This window comes from Trichogramma pretiosum, unplaced genomic scaffold (assembly GCF_000599845.2).
Source record: "Trichogramma pretiosum strain Unisexual culture from Peru unplaced genomic scaffold, Tpre_2.0 scaffold22, whole genome shotgun sequence".
NCBI lineage: Eukaryota > Metazoa > Arthropoda > Insecta > Hymenoptera > Trichogrammatidae > Trichogramma > Trichogramma pretiosum.
The window spans coordinates 129,275-151,777 of NW_019640932.1; the positions used below are offsets into that span (position 1 = coordinate 129,275).

The 22,503-nt window shown below is 35.4% G+C and overlaps 2 protein-coding genes across 8 annotated transcripts; one reads left to right on the forward strand and one right to left on the reverse strand.

Moving 5' to 3' along the window:
* The first annotated feature begins 298 nt into the window (after positions 1–298).
* LOC106648978 (histone-lysine N-methyltransferase ash1) lies at positions 299–15,075 on the forward strand. Of its 6 annotated transcripts, none has more exons than XM_014366218.2 (19): positions 299–1,193; positions 2,298–2,759; positions 2,878–3,071; positions 3,148–3,264; positions 3,909–4,067; positions 4,153–5,473; positions 5,576–5,871; positions 7,093–7,426; positions 7,519–8,127; positions 8,430–9,705; positions 9,773–10,022; positions 10,100–10,401; positions 10,477–10,736; positions 10,836–11,563; positions 11,651–12,609; positions 12,691–13,030; positions 13,107–13,298; positions 13,377–13,526; positions 13,604–15,075. In XM_014366218.2, exons 2-18 carry the CDS (start codon positions 2,594–2,596, stop codon positions 13,518–13,520), a joined length of 7,647 nt encoding a protein of 2,548 aa, XP_014221704.1. In that variant the 5' UTR covers positions 299–1,193; positions 2,298–2,593; the 3' UTR covers positions 13,521–13,526; positions 13,604–15,075. The 6 variants fall into 6 exon arrangements, with proteins under 6 accessions (XP_014221704.1, XP_014221702.1, XP_014221700.1 ...); XM_014366216.2 differs by having other exon boundaries at positions 299–899; XM_014366214.2 differs by having other exon boundaries at positions 299–604.
* Positions 15,076–15,813: 738 nt separating this feature from the next.
* Positions 15,814–22,416, reverse strand: LOC106648960 (heterogeneous nuclear ribonucleoprotein U-like protein 1). 2 transcript variants are annotated; one of them, XR_001339290.2, is made up of 10 exons: positions 21,811–22,416; positions 20,958–21,364; positions 20,295–20,882; positions 20,087–20,219; positions 19,731–20,003; positions 19,157–19,659; positions 18,555–19,092; positions 18,224–18,467; positions 17,725–18,117; positions 15,814–16,832 (listed from the first exon to the last, which is right to left on the reverse strand). XR_001339290.2 is itself a non-coding variant. In XM_014366186.2 (9 exons), exons 1-9 carry the CDS (start codon positions 21,977–21,979, stop codon positions 17,778–17,780), a joined length of 3,195 nt encoding a protein of 1,064 aa, XP_014221672.1. In that variant the 5' UTR covers positions 21,980–22,416; the 3' UTR covers positions 17,724–17,777. The 2 variants fall into 2 exon arrangements, 1 of the variants encoding a protein (XP_014221672.1); XM_014366186.2 differs by lacking the exon at positions 15,814–16,832 and having other exon boundaries at positions 17,724–18,117.
* Between the last annotated feature and the right edge of the window lie 87 nt (positions 22,417–22,503).

Here is a 22,503-nt window from a genome sequence, read left to right on the forward strand (position 1 = left end):
TACGAGACGGCTCTTTGCCGACTCCGAGTTGGAGCGCTGGCGGCGGCTGTAGGCCTGCGTGTGTGCGAATATTTGCACGAGTACACGGTATACACACCGGTACGGGAGCAGCGGCTTTTGCGCGTGTGTGCGACATTCGGCCATTTTGTGCGCTTTCGCAGGCGCGCGCGCGCCGAAAATACACACAAGCACGCACGTCGCACACATGCTCACGAACTTTGGGCTTAGAGAGAACAGCGTTGTATATCGGCGCTGGCATGCATCCACTCACACAGGACGCGTAACAGTATGTATACGCTCGCTTCGCGCGAGTATGTGTGCATCTATATAGATATACAGCTGTCAAGAACCTCGGCGCAGATCGGCGCGCATTAGCATTACATGTAGTACAGCTGGGCGAACTGCGAACTGACTCCTCGCGACTGGTGGAGTTATATGGTCGAGTAGCATGAGAGGCAGCGGCGACGGCGGCGGCGAGCAATGCGACAGCCAGCAGCAGCATCGTATAGCGTATACACACACACATAAAACAGTAGGCAACTCGGCGTCAACAGAACAGCGCAGAAGAGCTTCTCTATCAAACAGTCTACCGAACTGATATACGGTGTGTGTCTCTCTCTTTCTGTCTATATATGTGTGATAGTTTTATGTGTGCCGTTCGCGACTCCGATTTCTTCTTCTGCCACGGGCATGAGACCATGAGCGACTTGGTATACTCATTATATATTTTGTACGCTCGCTAGGCAGTGGTAGCAGCACTCCTCCTCTGCGACTCAGTGCACAATCACGAGAGATTATACAAGCTGATACCTGTACTCACAATTTTTGCATTTTTCACCTCGCGAGACGAGCCTCTGACAAATTGTGTGCCTTCCTCGTCTTCTGCTGATATCCCATAGGTATAAACATACTACCTCGCTGCGAGCGAGTCTACATATTTCGAGATCCGAAAGGAATTGAAAAGGAAAAAAAACCTCAGAATTCGCACGCTCGTGTGTCGTCGGACTGCTCGGTCGTAGCGGACGTTTCAGATAATATCTTATATACATACGTATATCGTGTTTAATTGTGTAAGCGCGAGTGTCTTTGTATGCCCACCTAATCTCCTTGCTAATCCACCGATAATATGCATATGAGCAAAAGTGAACAATGTGTCTAGAGTTTAGCGAGAGTGAGGTGAGGAGAAAAACAAGGTGCGCAATTTCTCTCGATGTGCAGGTACAAACGTGCATGGACCTTATACACAAAACACAAAATATACGTATTTATATACATTGCAGCAGTTACATATGTACAGTTTACACATTTTACGTATGTACACAATGTAGCGTTGTATACGATGTACACGATCGGAAAACGACGAACTGTATCGCGAAATGAAAAAAAAGCCAAGCATAAATATAGGCACGCATTTGAAAGGGGGTGCCCGCGATGACGAGAGTACTTAATATATACGCCTCGTATGCGTACAGCCGTATTGTAACCTACTCTTTCGCGCCAAATCGCCAAATTGCACCTGGCCGTGTCTTATTCGCATGGCGCTCAACCCTAATAATATTACCCTATTGCACAGCTGTGGCCGCGCGCCGCCACGCCGTGTACATACGCGCTCCGTATTGCGATATAGCTACATGTTATAACGTGTATATCAGAATTAGCAGCGTCGTCTCGTCCAACGTTTTCTCGATTTGCGCGTCGTGATAAATATCACGCAAAAAGTTATACGCGAATTGCGCCTTCTGCGCGCAACTCTGGCCATTTGTTATGACAGCCACTGTAGACTATTCTATTTCACGGTTTGTATTCGTCGATGCACATAAAATACATCTTTCGAGGTCATTTGCGCGCGTGTGCAGGTCAGTTGCATCGTGGAAATTTTTCCAACTTTTTGTTTTTAATCTCAATAGGGACCGTCTTTGACTCCGATCGCCGCGGTTGTTTAATTATCTTCATTCATATAAATGTGGAAATATAGCCACACGAATTCTTATTATGTTCGAAAAATGACATTTGTTGGGTGCGCTCTACGAGTTCGCGAACTTACTATTGAAATTGTTGTGTGTTTGTGCAAAATTTCATACGACTCATTATGTTGCGTTTTCGTACTCTGTACCTTCTATACACTTTACCTACGTTTTCTACACTGCTGTAGTATACCGTTGCTCGTGAGCTCGCTCCAGGGTTTTTTTATTACATTCTGTTGCTACTATCGTAAATATAATTGCCATGCATGAATGATCATCATGTTTGCAGTTGAGCTAACAATAAAATTTAATTTTTTTTTCATCGCTTTTCAGATATTCACGCCGTTCCATGTGCATTTTTTGCACAAACACGTCATGACTTGCAAGTGAGAAACGATACGGTTCATAAAAAAAGTTAGCTGCTATTTTGTTGTGTGCATTGACTTTGCAATAAGTGACACTTACTTATAATACTTACATGTGGAACACAGTGATAGATGATAGAGTTGTTAAAGTGAGTGAAAATACTGGTGTATCAGTATAAGTCTGTGAAACTTCAACAGTAAATCAATTTTATAAATATGGAAGTTTCTACAAATATAGTGAATGTTTATGGATAATATTAAACAATGTCTGGTGACTCGGGGTGGCATGCTGTTATCCATCATCCAGCAGAACTGGAGTTACCTAATTGGGACTGGGATGGAAATGATGGAGAAACTGATCGAGAGTTACCATCCACTGTGGATATGGGTGCTATCAAAGATAGTGGACCTTGGGATCCAGTTGCAAATGGTATGCAAAATCTAAATAATAAAAGAAACCAATATTATTTACTTTAAATAATCTATTATTAAAATTAAATGAGTATCAATAATTAAGTGATTTTGTCTTTTTTATTTTTGTAAACAAGGTACAACATCTGAAAATTCTGAAGATGATTCAGAGTCAGATGATGATAGTTCTGGTGGGAGCGATGGTAGCAATTCATGCTCAGATTCTAATTCAGATTCAGAAAATGATAGTAGCGATAGTGAGTCTAATTCTGATTACACTTCCGATCATAGCGAGCAAACATTTGCAGTTGAAGAAGGAAATGCTGATCAGGTAATGTATACCAGTAAATTGGCTAGTAATATAAATAGTGTAAAACTAACAAAATTTAATTTTTAAAACTTTATAGGGAGGATTAAAATTAAAAATAAGTATGAAAGTACCAAAAAAAGAAGATTTCGATAAATTGAGATCTGACAAAGTTAAGCGCCTAATGCCAAGAAAAAATAAAAGCCTTGCTGCTAAGGTTATTTAACACCAATGCATTTTAAATAGATTTTTTAAAGTAATTTATAAAATAAAGTAGGCCACTTTAATTTATAAAAGAAAATTTTTTTCAATTTTTAAAAAATTTTTTTAATTCAATTATATGAAATTAGTTTGAAATAAGAATTAACGATAATTTATTTATGATTTATTAAAAATATTTTTGAAACAAATTTTATATTCATCCATCTTTTACATTTGATTATTATTATTTTTTTTTAATTATTTTTTCTTTTTCATTGAAAACTCTAGCTTCAGTTGTAAATGTACTATGACAGTAATTTTTTATTGTTTTACTCACATTATTAATTTTTAATATATAGTATAAAAAATTATTTTAATTATTGTAGATAGTCACTCAAATGACATATTTACTTTCATTTCTTATCTGTATATTTAGCTAGGACATAGCTGTCGTATTTTGCAGATTTTTTTACTTGCTAATAATAACATTCTGTAATAAATTCTAAATTTTTAGTTTTCTTGGTAAAAAATATGTAGAATTGCTATGGATAAAAATTTAAGATTTCATTTTTTTTATAATAAACATTCGTTATATTGGTTTTACTACATTAACCAAAATATATTTGACCATAAAACTAACATTGATTTTATTTATTTCAGTCATCAGACTGCAGTAGCGATGATTCAGACTCTTCAATCATTGAAGCTCCAGTTTTACCAATACCTAATCAGCTGTTACGTCAGCAACAAAAACCACAACCACCAGCATCACATTTGGCTCGCTTACAACAACAAAACAACACACATTTGAATAGCACGGTAAATAAAATAGCAATGTTTCCTAATGCAGAAACTTTGAAGTCCAATGATTTGATTTTAAAAATTTGAAAATCATATATTTCAGAATCAAACTTTGCAATCGCCTTTAAAAATGTTGCCACAATCAATAAAATCACAAGAGCCTTATTCTTCAAATCAGCCTAGTGTAATTCAGAGTCCACAGCAACCGCAGCAACCATTGCAAGAGTTGAATCAAGAAGATTTAGCAGCACTCCTTCCAAATGAGCAGGATCACTCAGATGCTGTATTTGATGGTTTTGAAGATTCTGAAAGTGGACGCTTAGTTTCTAAAGCAATTGAGCGCATGTCGCTAAGTGCTGATTCAGATTCATCTGAAAATGTTAACGATCGAAATTCAATGCCAGTGTATAGTAGCTCACTACTTGAACAATTTGCTGAAAAAACTGCTTTGTTATCGGAGCAACAGTCTCCCCGTAAACGAGGACGAAGTAGTAAGCAAATTACAAAAAAACCTAGTGAGCCTGAGTATGTCAGTTCTTCAAATGTATCGCCTGATTCTGGAATACAGTCGGTTGACAATAGTCCTCTTCATCAGGTCAATCCAACTAGTCCTCCAGTAATGCCAGTGTCCAACTCCAGCAGTGCATCTAAAGTCGTTGTGAGTAAAACGGACAGTTCTCCTAGTACTAATCATAGTAATGTACAAGGTTCAACGTCATCTACAAGCGCAACAATAACAACGTCGCCTTCATCGATGACAAATAATTCTTCGTCTGGTAAAGTTATTCAAATGTCCCAAGCAGCAACAGTAGCTGCAGCTTTAGCTGCGAAAGCAAAACCCGTGGTTAATGTCGATCGAGTTATGGAACAACCGCCAAAACGTAAACCAGGCAGGCCAGCGAAACATCAACAATCAGGATCTCAATCTCGAGGTCCGGGTAGGCCTCCGAAAAAAGATAACGCTCGGAATCAAACTTCTGCTTCAGCGATAAATAAAGACAATCCGTGCCTCAAAAGAGCTAAAATCGTGGTTGCACCGTGCAGCAGTAAATCTCCAGTGTCATCTACCCTAGTCAAATCCACGACATCCGAGGGTGTGACGCTCGAAGAAAAAATTGATCGTCGAAAAAAAGCGAGAAAATCGCTCATGGATGCTGCGCCATCCACGACCAAACACAGTGCGAAAAATCAATCGGTTGATGTGTCCAATAAAGTGTGCCTGACAACGCGTAAAAAGTGCTCGAATAAATTAATACCGGATCCCTCAGTACCTACTGTCGGTAGTAAAAGAACGAAAGAGATTAGTTCTCTAGACAATGAACAACCAAATAATAGTAAGAGAATAAAATATGATAAAACTGTGACTGCGAAGAAAGAAGTCAAAAGAAAATCGAAATCAGCAGATCGAACGATCGAAAGCATAGGTAAGCTAATTTCAACAATAACAAAAAACAAAAAAAAATGAAACCATTTGGTTTTTTATCAATTATTCATTTATAAATTTCAAATTCAATCAATTACTGCAGGTCAACTCGATGGTAAAAAAAGCTCAAAAGAAAATCGCCACGATACAACATCAGTACCAACCTCCGCAAGACGTCCTGGTCGCAAACCACAGCAGTCTACGCAAACACAGACAACTTCGATGACTACAACGACATCGACGGCAACGTCGCGCCGAGTTCTCAAAGAAAATAAAGCCAATAAAAAAGTCAGTGGGTCTACTTTCAACAATAACGAGCCTATGGTAACGAGCGGTATCGGCGTTCAAACTATTATATCGCTACCCGTCATTAATCCAATGAAAAACCGAAGCAGCAAGGTTGGTACTGTTTTATTATTTGGGGTCAAACCATTAGGCGATTAAACGAATATAGTCTTGCTTCAATTCACCAAATGTATTGAACCTCGAAATAAATCACCGTGCTCTACCACTAATATCGACCATTATAATTACTCAATGTTCCGGAATAAAAGCTCTATTTGATACAAAGTTGGCAAAAATATATATTAAAACGGATTTCAATCAATAAATTTTAATAATTATACTAAAAAATGAGATACGGCATTTTGCATACCTATAAATTGTGAAATGTTTTTATAATTTTGTTATCAGTTTCTTTTGCGTGTTTTGATATGTTGATAAAATTAGAATGGCTCAAACCTCGTTACATATGCCACAAAGCTTAATCAAAGCTTTAGAAAATAGGAGGGTAAGTTCGTCGTTGTTACCGTGACGGAAATTGATTAGCGCGCCCGGCTAGCTTTCCCCATTACAGGGTGAGGAAGGAGTACGTGTGCATATGTGTGAGTGCGTCGGTGTAGATGAGAGCAAAGCTGTGCACTCTCACCATCTAGCAGTAATTCTCTATCTTACTCATGAAACATGCATGACCCCGAGTCAAATCGGCCTATGTATTTCTACAGCTGTGCTTCTCTGCTAATTGATGTGCGTTGATGGCCCCGCTGTTACTGTAGCTATTCTGTTTATGACCTTAGCAATACTACATTTTCGACTTTATTTGCGATCATTATCCAATAAAATGTTTTTGAGGGTGGTTTCGTTCGGTCTTTAGTTATTTCTTTTATTATTATTAGATGGGTTTATTGATGTGAGTAAAAGGATTTTCCGCTAGTTGATGTAGCGTTACTAAGAGTTTAATTAATTTTTATATACAATATGTCTTTGTAAATAAAAATGTAGAGCTAAATAGTATTTTATGAATTGTTTATTCAATTAATCATACCCAATGAACGAGAATTTTTATGAATAAAATACTTTATGATTGATGATATGAATATTCAATGAAGCTCTAGTCAATTTTTTTAAATATTCAAATATTTACCGAACAAATACAGTTATAAAAAAATCATTCATTCAAAGGTAAAAACTAGATTTATAAGAAATGATGTTGTAGCTGTCGGCGGGACACTACAGAACGAGGGTTGCATAGATTGAACGATACTTATTTCTCCATTCGATGCCTTCAAGTTTATCGTATTATATCAAATTCAGATTCTGTAATCATCGTTTATCTTACAGCGTCGACATAATGTAGTGCTTGAGAATGGCAAGAGTCACCATCGCCATCATCATAGGCATCGCAGACGATTTCACATGGCACCAAAAACACCAATTCAAGTAGACCCGGCCGTTGGTCAGGAACTCGAGCGGCTTATTGAGGAATTTACCAAGCTCTGCAGTCTCGGCCGTATCGGCACTGTAGGACCGCACAACAATAATAACGAGGAAGCCAATACAGCCTTGGCTGTAGGCGCCCAAATTGGTGAGTTACTACCGCAGATATTTCACACGAAGAAGAACACAAAAAAGAGGAAAAACGATAAGCTGAGTTTGCTCGATAATTCCAACACTGGTGATTACTTTTCCTATATCTTCTGTTAATTAAAACTAAAAACTTTTAATTTCTCATCTTCATTCTTAATCGCGATTTGTTTTTAATTTCAGGTAAAGTACAAAAACGCCGTTGTAAAAGTCAAAAGGCAAGCAGCAGCAGTAGCTGCAGCAGTGCTAGCAGCACGAGTGGTGCAAGCGTCGCTGGTACCGAATCGTCCAATCCAAACGAGCAAAGATTGCCGTTGAAAAAGCGTCATTATCACGTATTCAGCAATAACTCGCATAGTAATTCTCAGGAACGTCGCGGAGACGAGCCAGATCACGACTACGATGATGAAGAAGAGGTAGATGACGATGAGGTTGATGAGGATGATGCCGACGATGACGAGCAGGATGACGTAGAGAAGATGAAGGAACAACGAAAACAGCAGCCTTTGTCTCGAGGAAAGGATAAAAGTGTGGAAAAGAAAAAAGAAGATGAGAAAGCAACAGAAATTGATCAGAGAGAAGAGTGCACGGCTAATTCGTCGGCAATCGAGAAAAAGAAAAGGCAAAAAGAAAATTCAACCCATCCAACACAGAGCAATGGTATCACTAACTCGCCTGATTCTTCTACTGGCCCTACTGCCTTTTCTTCCTTTTCTGCGGCAACAGTTACTGCGGTGGCTACTGCAACTGTTATTTCAACTTTAACTAGTACTACTTCTGCGAATAAGACTGGTAAGGGTATATTTATTTTCCCTCTTACTTTTCTACGCGTATACTTTATATACAGTAGCTTCGATCAATTTATGTGCTCTATATATTATAGTCATAGTTATATGAAAACTCGTACAAGTTTTCTCCTTTATGTTTTCGAGTTGACTTATTTTTTAGTATTCGCCGTATTGTTCTTACAGCGTTTCATCGGATACACTGTGGGAATTTTATATTACGATAAATGAAATAAATAATGTTATTTTCAAATAAGAGCTAATATATGATTCATTTCATGATTCATTTTATGTTTTATTATTTTTTAGAAAATGAGAATGGTTCAACGAACAATGATAAACTGTCTCAAGTAAATGACCAGCAAACAAAACGCAAAAAAACAATAAATGAAGTCAAAGATCTACGAGTCACCGTAACAAAATTATCCGTGGAGAACAATCACATTGTTGATAAAATCGAAAAGATCGAAAAAATGTGTGCAGGTGACAAAACAGTTAAATCTTTTTCTTCGGATAAATCAACAAAAATTGATAAAAGCAGTAGCGGAAAAATTGCCAAGAATTATGCTGAAAAAAGTGAAAAGGCAGAAACTAGATCATCCGAGCATCATCTTCGTCCACTGAAAAACAAACAAAAAGAGGACAAGGAACCAACATCGAATAAATCAAATAAAAAGGATACTGAAGTTAATAATAAAGTAACTAACAAAAAAGATGCCGAAAATAACACTGTCAAAAATTCTAAGAAAGAGTTCGAAAACAATAAATCCACAAAAAAAGATATTGATAGCAGTCCAAAAAATATGAAAAAAGATAGTGAATCTGGCAAATCGAGCTTATTGAAAAAGGATCAGCTTTACAATAGTCCTAAACAAATAAAGAAAGATTCAGAATCATTGAAATCTTTAAAGAAGGACTCTGAATCTAAAAAACCAGATAATAATAAACATCTTCAAGACTTAATTAAAAACAGCGAAGTGGTTCTCACTAAAACGCCTACGGTTACGTGCGAATCACCCGCATTATCATTCACATCTGTTAGTACAAGTACAAGTGGTTCGTTGGCTACCATAATCAAGAAGAAAATACGTCGACGAAAAACTATTAATCGTACAGGTTTTCCGACTATCAAAAAGAAGAAAAAAAAGCTTATTTCGACGATAGAATCTCTTCGAGATGACATGAATACACCTAGTTCGGATATGAGTAGTATTCCCGAAGTGAAGGAAGTAAGAAGATGTAGTCCGAAAGTAACTGAATTAAAAACTGCTCGTATCGAACTTGAAAAGCAAGAAATTCCTCTAGCTAAAAACGATCTCAAAGAAACAAATTCAAAAAGAGGAGGTAGCACCAGCGTAGAAAGTGGAAAAAAAATGGATCTTGATACTGACGAACCGATGTCATGGGACAATGATAGTGTATGTTTGGAAGAGAGAATGCGTACTTGCTCAGCTTTGAGTAAAGATTCAGAGATCGAGTGTGATGGTACTAAACCATGTGATAAATTGTGTCCGGTAAAATACGAAAAAGTGCAAGATTCTAGAATGTACGACGAAAATGCAACACTAGAAGAATCACTTGAAAGGTAAGGCTAATCGCCAAGTAGCATAGCGATAACTTCTTGATAGCTAATTTTTCAACGAATTTTTTAGATACAATCAAAGTCAAAAGATAGCGGTTCTAAGTGAAGAAAATTTACGCAAACTTGAGTGTGCTAATTCACATGTGAGCGTGAAAATTGAGACGCATGCTTACCTAAACAATAACCATCGACGAATGCGTGGTTCGGCTAGTCCATGTCCGTTGACAGTTAGAAATCTCAAACGGTTAAAAAACGAATATGATACTGAGAGCGATGCTGTTCCTAGTAGTGATGTGGCGAGTGACGATCAAAACAAACCAGTATGATTATCATCGTATTTTCTGTACTATCAAATCTCAATGAATTATTTTTAATATTATTGAAAAACATTTTTTAGACAACTGGGAGACGACGGAAACAGCCGCGTTGGAAAAAAAATTACTTGCCCGCTGGTTTGTTTTCCAATTATTATAAAGAGGATGAGCTTCGTAAAGCATCGAATGCAGATTCAGGTACAAGTAAGAATAAATTGACTTATGATCCTGCGGAGCATCCACACGGTCTTCTTCCACCACCATATCATTGCGGAAAATTTTTGAGGCAACGCAAAATACCATTTCAATTACCTTACGATCTTTGGTGGTTACACACACATTCTAGACTTCCTGGACGCGATCTTGTACCATCATGGAATTATAGGTACTATACAAAAATTAGCTTACGAATTTCGTTCGTTAAACGTGGCAAGCTTATGCTAATACAATTTTTTTGTAGAAAAATTCGTTCAAATGTGTATTACGATGTGAAACCAGCAACTCTTTATGAAGCTCAAGCCTGTGAATGCAAACCTGAAACTGGTTGTGGCGATGACTGTATAAACCGCATGGTTTTCAGCGAGTGCTCACCTCAATTATGTCCATGCATCGAACACTGTAAAAATCAAAGAATACAAAAACACGATTGGGCTCCAGGTTTGAAAAAATTCATGACGGAATCTAAAGGTTGGGGTATTTGTACGCAACAACCCATCAAACGTTAGTATTTCGTTTCAATTTATGTTTTTTTTCTTTTCTTAAATCGAATTGCAATTTGCATTTTGCATTTTTATAAACATGTTTGTTTTCCTCTTTTAGCTGGTGAATTCATTCTTGAATATGTCGGTGAAGTCGTATCTGAACGTGAGTTCAAATCGCGTATGGCCACTCGTTATGCTAATGATACGCATCACTATTGTCTTCATTTGGACGGTGGCCTCGTGATCGATGGTCATCGAATGGGTGGGGAGGGAAGATTTGTCAATCACTCGTGTGAGCCTAATTGCGAAATGCAAAAGTGGAGTGTTCACGGTTTACCGCGCATGGCTCTCTTTGCTTCAAGACATATTCAAGCTGGTGAAGAACTTACTTATGATTATAACTTTGCTCTTTTTAATCCGTCCGAGGGTCAGGAATGCCGTTGCGGAAGCAACGTATGTCGCGGTGTTATCGGTGGTAAAAGCCAACGGGTGCCTAGGATTTCTGCAGCTATTAATTCGTCGACGACCGCTACAAGCAACAATTCAACAAATGAAAGGAGATCAGTTGGTAGACCTCGTAAAAATGCACGTAAAGGGTTAATTACACAAGCTTCACCTGTACGAAATAATGTCCCGGCCAATGATGCTAGCACTTCGACTCGTAGATTTAAGGGTATCATTCGACGTCGTAGATTCGGTCCCGATGGTGCCCCACTTTCTGGAATACCTCCTTTCAAATTATCGAATCAACAGCGATGTTTTATTCAAGAGCATCATTGTTTTTTGATACGAAATATCGAGCGAATGCGCAAACGCCAAATGTTATCTGCCCAACTTTCTATACAGGTAATATTAGCATTAAGTCTATTTTCTATATTTCTTTTAAAAATTATTAATGAATTTTATATCAATGATGGATTTAACTCATTTTAGAATAAGAGTGTTGCCAAAGCAGCTGGAACTAGTGGAAACAATTCTCAAGCATCAAAAGAGAGGACCACGTCCGATGGAAAAACCAATTCTGAAGTTATATTTACAAACTTAACTGCCCTTACTAATCCAAGCTCTCGAACAGTAAGAACCAGGAGACTTGCGCAGGCACAAGACGATCCTGAAGTTAATAAGACAGCAAAATTGGCTAAGGTACTCAAAGATCTGTACACAGTCTTGACGAGCGCTAAAGATGAAAATGATGAATTATTATGTTCACCATTTATCACATTACCTTCAAAGCGCAAAGTTCCGGAATATTATGAAAAAGTTCTTGAACCGATTGATTTGACGACTATTGATCAAAACATCGAAGCTGGTCACTACAAAACAGCTGAACAATTCGATCAAGATGTAATAAAATTATTTGAAAATAACGTACGATTCTTTGGAAGGACCTCTGATATTGGTATTGCTGCAGCGAGGTTGAGAAAAATCTACTTGAGTAGAAAAGTAGATTTCGTTTCGCCAATTACCGAAGCAACCGGGCTTCCACCTTCTCAAGCATTTCTACCTCCAAGAGGTTCGACTGCTGGCGAAGAGGACGTCATAAGATGTATTTGCGGTCTTCACAGAGACGAAGGTTTGATGATTCAATGTGAACGATGTCTTGTTTGGCAACATTGCGACTGTGTAAGGGCGGATGCCAGTGTCGAATCTTACATGTGTGAACGCTGTCAACCACGAGAGGTTGACTATGAAATTCCTCTCGAAAACGAAGAAGAAGAAGACGGCAAGAAGTACTATGTCACACTAATGAGAGATGACTTGCAACTTCGCACTGGAGATACAATTTACGTTCTACGAGATACACCAGATAAAAATACGTACAAAACTATAGAGAAATTCAACTATGAGGAGATGGATATTTTCAGAATAGAAAGACTTTGGAAAAACGAAAAGTATAGAAAACATTTATATTATTTAATATATCATTTTTGAATATTTAATTTTCACAAAAAAATTTTTTTTTTTAATTAAAGAGGTGAAAGGTTCGTATTTGGACACCACTATCTGCGTCCTCATGAGACATACCATGAGCCAACACGTAAATTTTACAAAAATGAATTGGTATGTGCTCCTTTATACGAAGCTGTCCCATGTGATTTGGTTGCTGGTCGATGCTGGGTTCTTGATCCTCACACGTTTTGCAAAGGTCGTCCAGTTGGAGCGCCACCAGAACATATTTATATATGTGAATACCGAGTCGACCGAGCAGCTAAGATGTTTACAAAAGTTGCTCGAGCTAGACATCAGATTTGCACAAAACCGTATGCGTTTGAGACTTTTGTTCAAAGACTGAAAATATACCGCGACTATTTTGTAATTAAATTTTGTTATTCAATTAAAACTTTAAAGAAACTTATGAATCATGAATTAATTTTTATGTTTTATGCAGCCTCATCACGTTGACAAAGTTCTAAAAAATACCAAGGAGAAAAAGAAAACCAGTCAAGATGTAGAACAAACCAAAAGTAAATCAGATTCTCGGGAATACACGAAATCATCTGATAAGGATCAACCTAAACAAAGAGGTAGAAGAAAGCTCCTTGAAAATTCATCTATAACAACACATATAAAGTTTGTGCAGGTAAAAATCATAAAAATGTTTATGAAACCTTTGATAGTAAAAAATAAAATTTTTATTCATGAAAAATGATTTTTTCAGAGAGAAACTAGAAAAAAGAAATTGAATACCATTTTACTTAACCTATTAGATAAAATGCCTAATAAAAATGATCCCTTGGATGTAACAAATCTTCTAGATCGTAATAGAAGAAATAGAAAAAGACCAGGAATATTAAACCCGTGATATTGGGTAAGTGACCAAAAGATAATTTTTTGAAAACAACAGGAAAGTATTAGGAAAAGTTTGTGACTTAATTTTTTTTACAGGTAATTTGAACGCGTGATTTGGAACTTTGATTGAAAAATAGATTTTCAGGGCTTTATATTTTTCCTGTGAATTGAAAATCTTCTGAAATTCATGACTTGAAATATTTCACTGAAAGTATTTTCATGCTAAAAACAGCATGATCGTTTAGATAATACAAAAAAGAAAGCGAACTCTTTTTGCCATTTTTGTTTCAATAATTCTAATTGTAATATAAAAGAAATATAGGCATAATGGCTAGATTTCGATTGCATCTTGAAAAAATGATTTTAATCATTTTTAACCGAACAAAATGATAAATTGTGAAATAATGTAAAAAGATAAACTTCCGTAGAATGCTAAGTAACTTGAACTAATATTTTAAAGGAACATCATTCCTCAGACTTTCAATTTATACTAAAAACGTTATTTCTGTTAAATCGGAATCAAGAAATACTGTACAGAACTAAATGTAAATTATTTGATTTGTATTAATTTTTATTTAGTTGATAATTGTTGCGACATTATAGTCGAATGTACAAATTTTAAAATAAGTGCTTATTGAAGTCACGCTAAAAAAACAGCGCAATTTTTAGTATTATATTTTTCATAAACTAGCATTTAGTCATTAAATCTTGTAGATCTTGAAAACTGAAAATATGTGTAATTAAACAAGCGGCTGTTCATCACTCTGTAGTATTTGCGTTGTTTTTTGTTTATCGAATTTTTTTCGGTAACTAGTTATCCGGTTGTATGATACTTAATTCAGAAAAACAACCAAGATGTTAGAGTTCTAATATTTAATTATAGCATTCAATTTTCAGTAAAAGTTTTTAAAACATTGTAGAAAGTATTTTCTAGTTCAGAGTATCTTTTTCTGGAGAGCTAATAATATTTTTCAGGGCTTGATAAGAAACACTTTAATATGATCGTTGAATTTTAAGTCTAAAATTGATAATAATTGTAAATTTTGAATGATTTTCTATATTTCTAATACTTTGTTAATTACTTGATTTTAACTGTTGATAAACTGTTTTTATAATGACCCTTGTTAGAGACAAAGTTTACATTTATCTCAAACGGGGTAAACTTATCCGATATCGAACTCTCGTACATTCATTAGTAAGTTTACAAGAAAAATTCATTCAAAATTTAATTTTTAAAATGGAAATAATAAAATAGTTATTATGTATAAGAATTTTTTTTTATTTTCACAAAGAAGACGTTAATAAAACGTATTCAATATTCTATGCACCATAAATGACACATTATTTTCAAAATCTGAACATTTTTGTGAATCGTTAGTTATAACTTTGATTATAAAAAAAATAATTTTCTGTATGTAAGCATACGATGTATCTGCTCTCTCGCCTGCTCATTTCTAGATTAAATTCGTAAAGATTGAGCTTGTAACATAAGATTAGAAAAACCAAAAATGATAAACAGCTAAAAAGATTAAATTATGAAAGTTATGCAGAATGATTTGAAAAATTGACTTCACAATCTAGGTGAAAAAATTTGGAATAGTATTTTTTATTAACTTTATAGTAAGTGTTGTTGAAAAAATGATATATTGAATTATTAATTGTCTACGTACAATTGTTAGCTGCAATTTATGTATAAGATTTGATATGATTTCTGAAATCATTGATTTTTATCACATAGTTGAAAATTTATTATAACATTTTAAATATTGTCTTGTTTCATAAAAGTCACAAAAAGAATTTTGTCATTTTTTGCATTAATATCAATCATTAATAATAACTTTGAAACATTTAAATATTGCACAATGAAATTTGAACACTATTAATCAAAAATAAATAAAATACTTTTTACCACTTTAAATTTTTATACAATGCTACACATGATGAAAAATTTTTTAATTATATATCTATATTGCATAATTTTAATTTTTTATTCAAGGTATTATGAATATGTATCATTGAAATAACGATTACATTGAATGCAAAAATATTATTTAAAAAATTAATTATTTGATAACACAATTGTTAGCAACTTCCAAGCGCAGTGGTAGTAAAGTATGCTATGTAATCTTAATTTAAATAAATTTTCTGTTTATTTCTTAAATGTGAACATAATTTATTTCTTTACTAATAATTGCAATTTATGAACACATTACGTGGATATTTATTCATCAATAAGATAAGCATCACGCGTAATTGAGGTATGTGCATTTATTAAGTAATGACAAAGTCTATTAGAAGAAATCTGTTTATTATTCTTATTATCATTATTATAAACAAGAACAAAGTTTTAAAGGTAACTGATACATTGAAAAATGATTTCGTATAAAGTGTACCTCATAAAGATACTTACATGCTAAACCTTATCTAATTATAAATTGAATTTTAGACATTCGCCAATTCTTCTCTGGAGCCAAAATTTTACTTCATTTTATTGCTAATATTTTGCAAGCATAAATGAGATAATATTCAGTAGTATAAATATTTTAAACGAACACTCATTCGTTTATTCATCAAGTCTCTCGAGTTTAAAACACACACATTGAACGGACGAAAAAAAACGACAGTTTTAGCTGTGTCGCGTGATTTAAAAAAGGCGTAACTACAGCACATTTTTGCGTTTTTAAGTTTGTAGAAATTTATTTTTACATATTTACAAAAAACTGCCTTTTTTTTTATACATTCAGTAGAGTCAAAACTCGTAAGTCAAATTGCAAAAAATGCAAAATAACTTATGAAATTATAATTAATTTGACAAATCCGTCTCATTGTACTTTTATGAAGTACTCATACCGTTAAATATATTAATGTGCATATAATTTTTTTTTTTAATATTATCATTCTTGCTTAGTGTAACATTTTCTTGACACAATGATAATTTTAATGTGTTTATAAGTTCAAGTATTTTATACTAACAAATAATGATACATTCATACAAATATGCTACATTAAACTGACTTAATTTTTAAATTTACCCAAGTGAGTACAATATACTCGAAGTAAAGCAAAAATAACTCAGGCTCACACATTACTTTTCACTGCAACAGACTTATAAAATACTATTCAAAATGCATTCAACACGTGCGCATAATTATAGTTATAATTTTTCTGATTAGAGTATAAATCGATCAAATTTTTGTAGTTTCTCTGAATATCAGTGAATGTTTTTTTTTCTGAAATCCTCGCCGTCATCACGTTGATCTTGATCAATAACAATTATTTTTTGAAAAATCATCTTAGTTATCTTTAAATGACGCGTAATTTACTTCTGAAACATAATCAAAATTGCACATCTTAGAGATAGTACAAAAACCAAGTAAATTTGAAAGTAGTTTTTTTAATTTTTATTGGACGTAAGGAGAAAAACAATTAAATTTAAAAAATCGTTTGCAGATGGTAATATTGAAAAATATTGCAATTTTTATTTTCAAGAATATGATCATTTAATTATAAAATGTACAAAGCTTATAAAATAAACAAATATTTCGAATGTAAACAAGGGCAAAAATTTACATATGGTTTATTATTTTTCCCCTACAGTATATTCAATACAAACATCATTTTTTAATAGTGAAAAATGACTATTAAATTTAAATTTAGTACTATTTAGTACTTAAAAATGTAGTATAAAATGTATTGAAATACATTGTTATCCGATAAAATGAGAAACTTGTTGACAAGCCAATGCATGCTTTATCTAAAAGTTAAAAATATCAATTTCGTGGTGTGGAAAGAGAATGAATGCACATAGAGTTCAAATATACATTTGAGAATTGTTATTTGTTGAAGTGCATTTACCCGTTATGTTTGAATTATTTGCAATATTACACACATCAAAGCTTTGAATTGAATACGCTTTTTCTTATAAAAAAGAAAAAATATTATATTTTAAATTTCTTAAATGCCCTATATATATTTGTATTTAAATTGTTCTACAAATAGTAAAAGAAAACTTCAACAACGAACTATCAATGATGAAAAACTACCATACCATCATGAATTCACAGTTTTACGATATCGATAATGTAACGATGGACAGTCAAGAGATTGACTCCGAAGAAAGGCAAGTTTTCGATAAAATTGTAACAAATCATAATCGAAAATGTAATCTCATCACAAATTAGTACAAAATACGAATGTATTGATGATTTTTAATGTACCTTGATGTGATTACTAGTCTTCTTCGAGAGAAGTTGTGAACTAATGTAGTTTTTTATTTTTTGACAGCAGGTTGTCCAGACTGCGTTTGTGAACCTGTGATTTGTCCAGATTGTTGCTGCGTCTGTCCACCCCAATACTGTTGTTGCTGTTGTTGATTATAATACTGACCCTGACCACTCTGACCACCACTCCAGCTACTCCAGTTTCCATTCCCATAACCACCTTGCTGACCATAGCTGTCTGAGGTGTAGTTATTTTGGGCTCCATATGCTTTCCAATTTGAAGCACCACCCCATGCTTGCTGTCCACCTCCTTGATTCCAACTAGCAGCGCCGGATGATTGGTATCCGCCTGGATATCCACCACTTTGACCGCTCCAATTGTTCTGATAGCTATAAAATGATAATTTTTACATGAAAGAACATTTAAAATAATTCATTAGGAAATTGCAAAGATTTGATGAAAAATATAAATTTTTATTTTTTATTGTATGCTTACCCTCCCCAACGTCGGTCATTGTTACGTCGATCGTTATTTCTTTGACCAGAGCCTCCTCGGCCTCCTCTCCATCCCCCTGGTGATCCATATCCACCACTGCCACCACCTCCTCCTCCATGCCTCATTGGTGGGCCACGCATACCACCACCACCACGCCAATGACCACCTCCGCCGCCACTACTGCCGCCACCACTTCGGGAAGAGCCTCCACGCCAGGACCCTGCTCCACTTCTTCTTTCATTGTCTTAAAGTAAAATTTTTCATTACTGTGTTATTATACTCTCATATTGTAATAAGTAAAATCTATGTTGTGTGATTAATCAAAACTTACAGTTACTAGGTCGACGATCTCTATTATCTCTGTTATCTCGGTTATTTCTATGATCTTTTTGTCCATTATTATCGTATCGAGATCGTTTGTGTTGGCTTGATTGGTTTTGTCCATATCCAGCAGATTTACCTTCTTGATTGTATGTTTCAATCAATCTTTTACCTTCTTCTTCGCTAACTGGATACCAAATAACTTCTTCGAAAGATTCACCGACGACAGGAGCATTGATAATAGCTTTAACTTCCAGCATGCTTGATTCTCTAATTTCTTCGTTATTAGTTTCTTCTTTACGTTTGGCCATACGGGTTTTGGTTTCATCATCATTCGATATCAACACTACAGCTTTACGATGGAAACCATAAAAGTTCCTCATTTTACGTTTTTGCGCTGAACCGTACACATTCGATTGTTGATCTAAAATATAATTTCGTCTGCGAGAAGGTGCAGATTCTAGAAGTTTGCCAAGAGCACGAGAACACTTTTCGACGACTGTTTCCCACTGTCCTTTGAATCTTGATTTGAAAGGTTGTCCTTCAACCTAAGAAAGAAATATAAATGTCAACTTGACTTTTTTCACAAAATGTAAAAATCTTTTTACATACCTTCATCTTGTCAAGAAGATTAGATATTCCTAAAACGGTATATAATTTATCAGGATATTCAGCCATGTGCTTTTCAGCCCAATCTGTTTTTCCAGAAAATGGTAAACCACATAACAAAATTACTTCGCATTCGTCTCTTTTTGTAGGTCTTCGAGGTCCTACTATTCTATCATTAACATCCACTTTTTGAAGAACTTGATATCCTTCCAGGATGTTATTGCTCCAGGGTTCTTCTTGCCCAAGATTCAAATTAACGGTACAATTTCTAATCAGTATGTGAGGGAACAGAGCCTTGCCCTCAAGTTCTTCTTTTTTTATGACAAAAGCTGGATCTTGAACTTCTCCATTAACAGTATACGTTAGAGTAATATTGTCATCAGTTTCGAAGTCAGCATAACATCCAATAATATCATTTTTGGCAAAAGATTTACCATACTCAGTAAACTCATTATTTGTGCATTTCTTTCCAGTACCTTCATAGCCAAAAGACAATTTTTCTTCACCTATAATTAATCATGTATAAGATGTTTGGTTCCAAAATGAGTAAATCATAATTATGATAACATGAAATTACCCAATTGTAGTGAAGTGCCCATGGTTGACCAGCCTAGCCTCATCAAACTCGGAATTTGCTCGCCATCATCAGGTAATGCTCCAGTAGTATCTCTTGGTCCACTAGCTATATTATTAAATTCAGATGCTACCTTTGCTTCATAGTAGATTTTACCCTTATTAAATCCATGTGAAAGACGGGCACCGGCCCACATAAAATTAAAACCATCACCCTGCATTGGAGAAGCTGATAGATAAGTCATTGGATTTAATACCAAATGCAGGTCGGAATCATCTGTAGAAAATTTTAAAAATAATTATAGTAGATATTTCTAACGGAAAAAGATATTTGAGATACTGGAGATTAGATTTACTTACACCACGAGAGTAGAAGTTCATCTTCTTTTAGTAAAGGTTCATTTTCAGGTCTCGCAATTGGAGGGGCTCGTGGAGTATCTTCTTGGGGACTTGGTGATCGTTTACGTTTTTTGTCATTTGACTTATCATCAGACTTAAATTAAAATCGTTTCAAAAATTAAATAATTGTTCATCCATGACATGGTCAATAGTACTTTGATTGAATTACCTGATCAGTTTCCATTGATTTGTCATCGTTTTCCTCTTGTTTTTCATTGGGTTCTTCTTCAATTTGCATGGCTTCTTCTTCTTCTGTCTTTTGCTTCTTTGATGGACTTTCAGAAGCAGCTTGTTTTTCAGAGCTCTGTTCAGCCACTTTAGAAGGACTTTGTAAATGTGCTTGCTCTGGAGTTAGCTCAGTAGATTTGCAAGGACTATTTGCATCAGTTTTTGTAGTATTGTGTGAATCTGGTTGAGCCAGATCTTGTACATTTGATTTGATGGGACTTTGAGGCACTGACTTCACAGGGCTTACAGGCACAGTTTTAGGAGAGCTCCGTGTCATTGGTTCTACTTTTTGAGGACTTGGAGAACCTATTTTAAGTGGACTTTCTGACACTTTGACAGCTTGAGTGGTAGATTTTACTGGACTTTGAGCATCAGATTTCAAGGGAGAACTAGTGGTTTGTTCAGATGCTGGAGTTACAGCCATTTCTTTCTGAACTTCTTCCGTTGAACGTTTTGTTATCAACTGTGATTCTTCTTCATTTTCATGTTTTTCTGCTTCTTTTACAATTTCAAGCTTAGCTTCAGGAGACTAAAAATATTTTATTCATCAAGTTATTATGTATTTTACCTTACAAAAAACATTATAAAGGAAAAATTAAAATACCTTAGCTTGTACTAATGTACTTTCTTTTTTAGGTGTCTCTTTTTGAGGTGAATTGGTCAAATCTTTTTCTTTTGCATCCTCGTCCATTGATGCTTTTTCTCTTTTAGGTGATGAAACATCACTTTCTGCAGTAGAACTTTCTTTTTTAGGAGACATTTTTTCCTCTTCGACAATAGGTTCTAATACTGGAGTTATTTCAACTTCAGCATGTAATTGCTTAGCAGGAGATTGCCTATTCAAAGAAGATCTTGAACTACTGCGTCTGGTTGGAGTTTTAGCAGGTGTTGTTGGTTCCCGAGAAGACTGCCTTGAAGCTCTGCTAGGAGTTCGAGGCGGTAATCGTCTTTGAGGTTCCTGTTGATCTTCTTCGCTTTCTTGATCTTGGTCAGATTTTGAGCTTTCTGATTCTGAAATAAGATACAAGTTTAAAATAAATTACAATTAATGTGCTTGATAATTGATTTTGTTTTTAAGATTTAAGTTATACTATGTTTTACATTACTTATTTATCATCTTTACAAACAAAAAAAAAGAAAAAAAGTACTGAAAAATTTATCAAGTTTACAAATAGATAGGTTAAAGCTAGCGGCTTGCATAAGTCTATCCTTGTTCAATCGCATATAAAAACGAAGGGCTGAAGCGCGCGAGTTTATCTCGGAAAGCGCCACCCGTGGGAGCTGACATTCTCCATCTTTGTCGCACTCGAGCAAATGCATATGTGTGCGTGAGGATGTGGATAAAATTGTGCACAAATTGTTATCAGGGGGCTTGAACGTGCATTGAAATACATAACACTCGATGGAAAAAAACAAACATGGAGGATTGTTATGATTTGCTGAGAATCAACGTGTACCTGGTTTATTAGAAACAGCATCGGTATTGGATGCACTACCGCCGCCACGTTCTTCATCGAGAGCTTGTTTCAATCTTTCAACGAGCACGGGTTTGTTGCCTTTCGTATCGAGTCCGCGTTTTTGCAACTCTGCACGCAACTCGACAACTTTAAGCTTCGCCGGGTCCATGATCGTCAAATTATAAAAAGAATTCACACGATCGCAGGCGAAAAATATAAGTCAATCAGTTGGATGTATTTGCTTGCGTCGTCGTCGTTGTATGTTTATGTATCGTCGATAGTATTACACACATACACTCTCTCTCTCTCTCTCTCTTTCTCTTCTTCCCACTCTCTGTCGCACGAGCGGCTCCGTCTTTCTCTCTCGCACTTTTAGAGAGATACTGAGTGTGCTAGGCTGCTGGGAAGTTTTCAGGCGTGCACTAAAAACACTGCTTCTGTGTATACCAGAGCGGCAGGGAAAACGCGGAACAAAAAATGTCGTTACACCAACACCCGACGTCGCCGAGTCGTGCGTGTACGTTTTATCTTTGTGGTAGTTTAGTACCGTACAGCGCTGCAGGTTCTCCGCGGCTCATGCTGAACTTAGCTCTCAGGAGTCAGGCTATCCTTTTTTAGCTTGCACAGCTAAATGCTTCTACGGCTGCACACGCACACTCGAGCAGCCCCTACATATACATACATACAGTGGCA

Coding starts and splice junctions, on each gene's coding strand:
- LOC106648960 (XM_014366186.2), bottom strand. CDS start 21,979: ATGGACCCGGCGAAGCTTAAAGTTGTCGAGTTGCGTGCAGAGTTGCAA. Junction 20,004..20,086: donor TGAACTTCTACTCTCGTGGT/GTAAGTAAATCT, acceptor AATTTTCTACAG/ATGATTCCGACCTGCATTTG. Junction 19,660..19,730: donor GGGCACTTCACTACAATTGG/GTAATTTCATGT, acceptor GATTAATTATAG/GTGAAGAAAAATTGTCTTTT.
- LOC106648978 (XM_014366218.2), top strand. CDS start 2,594: ATGTCTGGTGACTCGGGGTGGCATGCTGTTATCCATCATCCAGCAGAA. Junction 4,068..4,152: donor ACACACATTTGAATAGCACG/GTAAATAAAATA, acceptor CATATATTTCAG/AATCAAACTTTGCAATCGCC. Junction 5,872..7,092: donor TGAAAAACCGAAGCAGCAAG/GTTGGTACTGTT, acceptor TTTATCTTACAG/CGTCGACATAATGTAGTGCT.